The following is an 8,858-nucleotide window of genomic DNA, read 5'->3' as shown; positions in this document are numbered from 1 at the left end:
GCTGACAGGCCTGTAGTCCCCCGGATCCTCCTTCTGACCCTTCTTGTAGATGGGTGTCACATTAGCCACCCTCCAGTCATCCGGTACCTCCCCTGTTCACCAGGATTGTTGATAAATGATGGAGAGAGGCTTGGTGAGCTCTCCCGCCAGCTCCCTGAGTACTCTTGGGTGAATCCCATCCGGCCTCATAGACTTATGTACGTCTAGGTGCAGAAGCAGATCACTGACTACTTCCTCCTAGATTATGGGTGGATTGTTCTGCTCTCCATCCTTATCTTCCAGCTCAGGAGGCTGAACACCCTGGGGATAGCTGGTGTGACTATTGAAGATGGAGGCAAAGAAAGCAATAAATAAATGACACCTGGATAATTCCTACTACCCTCCATTGACTTTAATGGAGCAGGGTGTAACGCGGCAATAGACTGTGTCTGTCAAAGGTCAGTGAGACGAGTTCCCCATTTGGTGCTTAACTTCCCTCCCTTGGATGTCAGCCAACAGCTCTTGAAAACATCATTGCTTATCTCACAAGGAAGAAAATAAATATCCTGCTGAATACAGTAAAAGGTTAAACCCCAACACTGTGATGTGATTCCAAAGCCTGGCCAGCTGTCACTCTTGTCTCACTTCTGCCTTGACTGTGAACAAGCATGCAATTCATATGTTGTGAGATGTAAATGAGAGCGTGGAGCAAAGTAAACCACGCTGACTGAATCTAGTTTGACAGGTAACAGGCATTTATCACCCAGATGGATCATATGCCAGTCTAGAACGGACTGGCATAGAGTTCCCACAAAAAAAGTGTTGTAATTTCAGTTCATGGAAATCTTGTTCAAATGAGGTATGGATGGGCACTTTTATCCTGAAATCACTCTGCTTCAGGAACAACATGGGATAGTTCAATCCCACTTCAATGCCATCTCACTTCAACAGCTGATGTAAGGCTGATGTAAGGCATGTTGAGACTACTTTTGGACTAGCTTTGATTTCTCTTTGAATTTAATTGATGAAGCTACTGAGGTAGATCAAGGTAGATTTCCCGCTAGCATTTTTCCCATATTACAGTATCTATTCATGGGGTGTCTTCTGCATACCCTTTTAGCAAGCATTTTTGCATTTGTATGTCCCTGATATGTTGTGTTTGAAAAACTTCACCCCCCTCATCTGCACTGCCACCCCGAGTCCTTTATTTGAGGACATTCGTGATGCAGGTTTTTTTTTATATGTGGACAGGATGTCTGTTGCCCTGATGAATAAATGGTAAAGCCTTGCTCAAGAAGTTTTCACCAGTTGCTGACAGTCCGCTATTACATATTTCCTCTGGCTTTCTTACAATCTGGATACTTTTCACCTCTTTAACCTTGGTCCAGCCACCAATGAACCTGGCTGCACCAGAGCACTTTTTCTGTCTTTGCCTGGGGCACACTGCTGAAGGACATCATAATGATGGATTAAACTTCTTTTCAGTGACTTAGGTTTTTTTTCTGTCTGGGAGCTTGTATCAAGAGCAGGCACCAAGCACTTCTCTTCTGAAGTGCTCTCAAATCCCTGATGCTTTTTGTTCAGTGTGCCTATGGGGCAGTGGAAATGCAGCATGCTGAGTTTTCAATAGAATCAGAGAATCATAGAATGTGTTGGGTTGGAAGGGACCTTTAAAGGTCATTTAGTCCAACCCCCCTGCAGTGAGCAGGGACATCTTCAACTAGATCAGGTTGCTCAGAGCCCCATCAAGCCTGGCCTTGAATGTCTCCAGGGATGGGTCCTCCACCACCATGCTGGGCAACCTGTTCCAGTCTTTCACCATCCTCATTGTAAAGAATGAGGGGTCTCCATCTCATCTGACTGTCTCCATCTCATCTGACTCAGGGGGGACAGTTTGGGACTTTTCACCAGTGGCTGTTCAAGAGAGGATATTGTCTATGGGTGTACTGAGACAGAATCAATGAACCAAACCAATGACTGTCAGGAGTGATGCTATTTTTCCTACCACCCCTCACAAGAAAGGCTGACCAACACACTCCCCACTAAGCCCTGGCCTGTGATAAGTGGAAATTTCAGTCTTATCTTGAAGAAACGTGTCCCCAGACCGAGTTTGCATCCTTTTGGGATACAAGATACAGCCACTAGCCCAGCAGCCCCACAGGCACAATATGTCTCATCTTCCTTGCATTTAATTGAAGACAAAAGCTCTGTAAATGGCAGTATTTGAGAACCAAAATATTTATTATAATAAATTAAAGAGTAAGCATTTATAAAACAATCCATCTGCATATAAATATCACACAGCAGTTTTAATTTCGTAGTTCATTTAAAACCCTCTGGTACAGCTTCATAAATACATTTCCTTGGATATATTTCAATTAATCTATATAAATAACAGTACTGTATAATTATTATCTTAAAATAAGTTACCGTTAAATACGAATGACAAAGTTATTTCTGAATCAGTCTGAAATACCAGCTTTTCAGGTAAAGGTCAGAAGGGGGCAACATATGCTAGAGACGTTTCCGAGTAAAAGGCTCAAAACATCCTGGCAATGCATCACTTGCCTACCTTGACCAAAGCTGATTCATAGGTGTCAAATCTCAGTGTATAACATACAGAAACAGTTGCCTTATTCCTATGGAGATGAGGAGGGCAGGAGTTATTTTCAGCCTTTGAAAATAACTAATGCCCTGTGTTGAAATGGAGCTGCAAACACTGTCCTGGAGTTTTCGTTTTCAAAGAAGGTGGCAATGTGCACCCTGTCGGTGACCACTTAGTTTGCTATTTTTGGCACAAGTGAAAAATATAGTTGCATCTATGGGGGGAGGGTGGTTCGCAATAGTTAATCAATTTGAGTTACAGCAAGAGTTTTTTGGAGACATCTCTTCAAGGCTCATCTGAAATTCTTTCAGTTTTTCTTCTTGTTCCCTCCCTTCTTTGGGGCATCAGTACAGGCATTTTCTATGTAGTCAAACAGTAAATCCAGTTCTCCAATGGCTTTATTCTTTCCTTTCTCTCCCAACTAGAAAAGAGCAGAATGTAAGTTTTAGCACCTCGTTATTTCTCAGAAAATTGAAATTAGACTTATCACAGAAACTGAATCAAGAGCTTAGTCTCCTTAATCACTCAAGTAGTTCTATTAGATTCAATATAGAAGATATATATATAAGATATAAACTAGCTCATTTAAATCTAGTCTAGCATATGCAGTTACCTGCAACCAGACTTCTGAAGGTTTAAATTACCATAATATGTGCAGAGAGTTAACAGGACAAGTGAAGGAGGGCTGGAAGTGGAAAAATCACTAATCCCCCCTTTAATGCCCCTGCAGTCTTCACCTCCTAAATAATCCCCAGAGTTTGCTTCATAATTAGGTCAGTCTTAATCCAGCTAAATGACTGAGGTTTAGACCTGCTGTTTTTAAATGTTGAGGCGAAAATGTACCTGTTTCATTTTGCTCTTCATTTCTTCCAGGTTCTTTTCAATGTGCTCTCTGTGTCCTGAGAATTTCTAAAAAAAGAAAACATCCAGACATAACATTGGCAGCTGTATGCAACAGTGTTCTTTTTTTCTTCTTTTTCACACCTTTCTATCAACGTCGAGTTTGATGTCTTTGATCTGAGGTTTCCTTTCATATCACTGCCTTTTGCTGCTGTTTGCAACATTCTGAGATTCAGGAGCAGCAACAAGAGTCACAAGAAAGGAAAGAAACCAAATGCTACTCACACATCTGCTCAGCTCCGAGGTCAGAGATGCCAAGAAATGTGCCACCTCCTCAACGTACGGGTACTGGTCCTTGGCCTCGGTGAGAAGAACATCTTCCACTACAATGTCCACAATCCTCTTCATCATGTAGCAGCGGTTGTTTTCCTGTGTATGCAAGTAAGAGTTGTTGTGTTAAATCATGGCAAGAGACCAACAAGGGCTGCAGCAGGATGCAAAGAGCAGGCTCCTGGTGTAAGACTTACCTTGACGTTAACATAGATCTGCTGCCCAATGAGCCTATTGTCCGTGTCCTCGTCTGAGACCCTGGCCTGAGAGGACAAAGAGGAAATGTCAGGTGGGGATGGAAACCTTACCTAAAAATTAATGATAAACCCTACTTTTTTCATCAATAATAGTGCAGATGAAATGAGGGAATGGACACCATAGACTGTTACAGGTAGATAAGCTTGGACATTGTGTCCTTTTTTGCCCTTAATTGGGTGACATTCAAGATCACTATCACTGGAAAATAAACAAGCAGAAGTCTGAATTCCTGGACCCCTCTTAAGCGTCAGAAGTCATAGTGGTTATGATGACTAAACCAGATGCCGCAGGTGGCCGACCTCATGGTGGCCCGCAGCAGTGCTGGGAGGTGCTGCAGCACTCAGTGGCGTACACCGGGGGGACCCACCCATGGTAAGAGCAGCCAAGAAACCTGACTGAGCAGAGCACTCTAAGACACCTTAGGAGCTGCCTGGCCACAGCTGGAGTCACGGGCAGGCCCGGCTCCAAATGGACTGGGCAAACAGAGAAATTTAAGCTCATGTTCACGATTGTCCCAGTCTAGCAGCAGCTGCTCGAGTGAAGGAGCTGTGCTGTGCCAGGGGCTGCCTTTCCCTTGGGGAGCAGGAGGAGGAGAGGCAGCAGCTTCCGCCGGCTACACAACCAGCGGGCAACAGACCCACTCCACACATCCAAGCTCTGCCTTACTGCAAATGCACGGGGTTTTTTCTGGAGAAAGGCATGAGAAAGACAGAGGAATGCCAAAGGCAAGAAGCCAGGGCATTGGCAGAGGAGAAGGTCCTCAGATCCCATCATTAAGGACACATGGGTTACTCTACCATTTTAGCCAAGGTGTAGGTGCGATTCCTGATGTAGGGCTGCTGGAAGTTTATCTTCCTGAGCCTGCAGGCATGGTGGGCGGTAGAAGCCAATCCTGCCCCTTTCGGAGGCAGAGGGCTGGTGAGAAGAAGAGGGAGACAGCAACAGCAGCAGAAGAAGACCCATCCTGAGAAGCTCTTGGTCAAAGTCTGCAGGGAGGTCATGGCTCACGATCCAAAGTTGTCTGTTCCAGCAGGCTGCAGCTACAGCTCCCGGCACTGATGAGAGAGAGCAGAGTTAGCATCAGGGAGAGTGGGCAAGGTAAAGTGAGAGAGGCACAACGGCTGCAAGCCTTACCTTTGCTGGGATTCTTGATGTGCTCTGCAGGAGGTGAGGTGCACCTTATATAGGGCCACCAACATCTCTCTCAGCTTTTTTTTTCGGGTGCTGGTGGTGAATTAAAAATGACATCAGCAAGTCTCTTACTTTCCAGTATCCTCTTCTGAGAACTACCTAACCACTACAAAACCCACAAATACAACTTCAAGGCCACCGTAATCTTTAGTTTCTTATAAAATAAACCAAATTTTAACGCCGGGCAAAGCAGGGGCTTTTACCAGGAGAGGAATCCGGAATACTTTTTGCATAAAAATATCTGAGATGGTTATGGGTTTGTGCCTTCTGTCCTGATTGTAACACACTAATTGGATTGGCAATTGAAATGACAGATAATGTAACTTACAGAAATTTTGGTTGGTCTTCTGTGGTAAAAGATTGATGGTCCACTGGTGCTGGCGGGTATACACAAATGATCAGAGACTGCACCAGACCCAAAGCACTGACTGCCCTGCAAATGTTCCTACCCTGCAAACGCCCTTTCCCACACGGTGGCCCAATGAGGTCACCAGCCATCTGCCCATCACTGTGGAATCTTCACGGAGAGATCAGAAACCGAGTAGGACCAATGCCGCATTTATCACATCCCTGATAAATGGTCCCTGATCCCTCCAAATCCCCATTTTCCAAAAAAAAATCCATATTCCAGGCTGTAACCGGGGGTAGTCAGAAGAGCTGTGGTCATGCACTTACTTATCCAGGTGATTTCCATGTTCCTCACCCTGCTCTGCTAACGTAAAGGCCGTGCTGCACCTTCAGTCTGAAATATTATGCAGAGTGCTAAAGGGAAATTGTGCTCTCTTTACGGAGTAATTTGCAACCCAGCTGACATGGTAATGCTTGAGGACACAGAACTGGTGGAAATGCAAACCCATTGTTGCCTAATGGCCGCAGGGCACACAGGTGACAAATAGGAGACATCTGACCTGATAAAAACAAGGCTCCAGCTCTGCCTGTGAGAGTGAACAGGGACATCCCTGGGGCTGGGCTTCACCCCTCGTGGCTGAGGCTTTCAGGGCAAGAGCCATAATCACCTTTACCTTGTGGGCTGAAACATCCATCTCTTTTGCTTATGCCTGAAAAGAAGCAGTAAAATTTAGCCTCCCCTGATGCATCCACAGCATGAATTCATCTCTCCATGCTTCAGCCCTGCCTCAGTTGCCCTGAGATACCTGCCACTTCAGCTCTGCACAGCTCCTGAAGCGGCACCCCGTCACCCTGGAGCCAACATCACCACGTCCCTTTCCATGCCCCTCTCGGGGTATCCGACCCATTCCCATGCCCAGCCTCCAACAGCATCCTGACTGCAGCCGGCAGCAGAAAGCAAGTCTGGACCCAGGACGTCGACAACCTAGTTCACACCCCAAATGTACCACAAGGCTATTTGATAACATGTTTATAAACTCTTCTCCATAAATTTTTTGTTTGCCAGGCTAATAGGCCCAGTGGGGGAGCTGGTTAATGAGAAGGTGGGAGGCTGAGTTATACTTAGCCAAAAGACAGACATTAAAGACCGAACTGGGAGAAAGCCAGACAGAGTGGATGTTTTGAAGGATTGGCCTCCCCTGAAGTGCGCTCCCACAAATGCATCTCCAGGTGTTAAACACAGCCTGACAACCAAAGTCTGCTTCTCACCGAGGTTTCTCACACTTCTCCACCAGCTCACCCAGGAGAAGTCCCAAACCCAGAACAAAATCCGTGAATGGGCATTTGGACCCTCATGGTACAGACCCCCTGTCCTCCTGGCAGATCCCAGCTCTCCATCCCTTTGGTCACTTACTCTTGTCAGGCATGGATACAGCTTGCCTGACCTCTTCTCGTGGCTCTGATCCCATGGAATGGGCTCGTGACCGAGGTAAGCAGGTGCTGTGCCACTCACACCTGTTCAAACCGCTGTGCGGAGCCCACCTGGTCCCAAGCTTCCCACAACCACCTGACAGATATTTAAACAGCAGGAGGCAGAGGGATGAGGAATTAGATGCTGCATCTTTCTTCGGCTCTCTTTTATGCCGTCATTACAGGATCTCTTCTGTTTTTCTTCTCTAGTATTGGAAACCATACACTGGGACATACTTATTTTCATAAAAAACATAGTTAGGCTTGATGAGGCTCTCTTTCTCCCACCTGTATTCGTAGTCATAGTCCTTTTGGGCTGTGCCATGATGTCTTTCTTCTGAGACTTTAAAATAGCTTGGCTTCACCTGTTTACCTCCCTGACTCTGACAGTCACCTTTCAGACACTGAAATGCTGAAATGCCCATTGTAAGTTTGTTAATTCTTATTTCACAAATTCCCTTTCTATGACATTCCTAAATCCTTTGCATTATTTAACCTTTTGGTTGTGTTTGTGAGTCATAACAACCTATCTTCCATCCCTCTAGCTTGCTGTGGGTATGGTCCAGCCCAAAATTGAACATTCAAAATCTTGCTGGATGATAATTTTAGCAGACTGTACGGTTCCCCTGCTCATCAGTCCACTCTTGGCCTCTCCCCAACCCCTTTCCAGCAGGTGACTGCTGGATCTGGATGTACCACTGAATTATAGTATAGCCACCGCTGTGGCTGCAGTTATTCCCTATAAAGTGTCAAGAGAATTTCTTTGGAAGCGGAGATATGCCTCCCATTCCCAGGGTCTGCTATTTCTGTTACAGGAGTGCATTGAACAAGGATGTGACTAGTCACCGCTGTCACCACACCCCAGGTGGGAGATACACATCCAGCATTACGTCCGACGGAAAGATGGGGCTGAAAACCTGCGCAGTCCTACCACTGGGTCTTACTCCAGTCCTCAGCTGAAGTCCAGAGAGAGAGGAAGGAATCAGAGGCTTTTCTGCTGCAGTTAAGGAAGAATTTCTATTTTGTCTTGTTTGAGGAGGAAATCTAATAAACCTCTGAAAAATAAGGGCTTGAGCAAGCACTGAAGGTGAACCTTGGGGAAACTGCTTATCTAGACACCTCTCTCCAAAAAGGCTGTTCTGAACCTTAGAGCTGGCAGAAGAGACCAGCGGAAGGAAAGCTGCATTTAATTTAAAATGTGGTACCCTGGCTGAAACCATCTCTGGTGGGTCTTACTTTGGGGGGGATGAATAAAGTGGAAAAAATGCATCTGAAGAACGTGTGTTAAAAGAGCAACCTTTCTCACTAATTCTTTCCTACGCTGACGTTGTCAAGTATTCTAGCAAGTGGTATGGGAACTGATAATTTTTCTTAGAGCTTGAACTGATGATGTATTACGACGCATGGTAGTCCCAAGCTTTTCTTTATAAAAAAATATTCTCTTGAAAAAAAAAAAAAAAGCAAGCAAACAAAACAAAACAAACCCGGGGGGGGAGGGAGGAGGGGGGAGGGAGGGTGACGGGAGGAGAAAAAGTTGTTTTCCTTTTTAATTTTATGAGTTTTTCTAGGTTTAATGTTATTTTTAATGTTTGAGGTTGGCAACATTTCAAAATACAAAATCCTTACAAGAACACATAGAACACATACCTGCTATGCTTTTATTTAACTAAAAACTACCAAAGACCTCTGAACTTCTGTAAAGTACCCTCCGCATTGTTTTTATGCATAATTAATTTTAAAAAAATTTTGAAATTGTACACAAATCGTATTTTCTCCCCAGTGCCATCCCAAGAGCTAAACGTCTATCCTATCACTGACCTTACCGATAAACCTTTAA

The 8,858-nt window shown here is 45.0% G+C and overlaps 1 protein-coding gene across 1 annotated transcript; it reads right to left on the bottom strand.

Moving 5' to 3' along the window:
- Nucleotides 1-2,616: 2,616 nt before the first annotated feature.
- IL22 (interleukin 22) lies at nucleotides 2,617-5,063 on the bottom strand. Its single transcript, XM_063324027.1, has 5 exons — nucleotides 4,810-5,063; nucleotides 3,952-4,017; nucleotides 3,710-3,853; nucleotides 3,428-3,493; nucleotides 2,617-3,005 (listed from the first exon to the last, which is right to left on the bottom strand). The coding sequence occupies exons 1-5, from the start codon at nucleotides 5,011-5,013 to the stop codon at nucleotides 2,892-2,894; spliced, it is 594 nt and encodes a 197-aa protein (XP_063180097.1). The 5' UTR covers nucleotides 5,014-5,063; the 3' UTR covers nucleotides 2,617-2,891.
- Between the last annotated feature and the right edge of the window lie 3,795 nt (nucleotides 5,064-8,858).

The sequence above is a fragment of the Chroicocephalus ridibundus genome, chromosome 1, assembly GCF_963924245.1.
Source record: "Chroicocephalus ridibundus chromosome 1, bChrRid1.1, whole genome shotgun sequence".
Taxonomy (NCBI): Eukaryota; Metazoa; Chordata; class Aves; order Charadriiformes; family Laridae; genus Chroicocephalus; species Chroicocephalus ridibundus.
This window is presented reverse-complemented; position numbering and strand designations above follow the sequence as displayed.

What these genes read in the sequence shown, in the direction of transcription:
- IL22 (XM_063324027.1), bottom strand. Translation starts at nt 5,013, where the DNA reads ATGACCTCCCTGCAGACTTTGACCAAGAGCTTCTCAGGATGGGTCTTC. An exon ending in CCTACACCTTGGCTAAAATG is followed by an intron (nt 4,018 to 4,809) that starts GTAGAGTAACCC and finishes TTGTCCTCTCAG; the next exon opens with GCCAGGGTCTCAGACGAGGA. An exon ending in TGAAGAGCAAAATGAAACAG is followed by an intron (nt 3,006 to 3,427) that starts GTACATTTTCGC and finishes GCTCTTTTCTAG; the next exon opens with TTGGGAGAGAAAGGAAAGAA.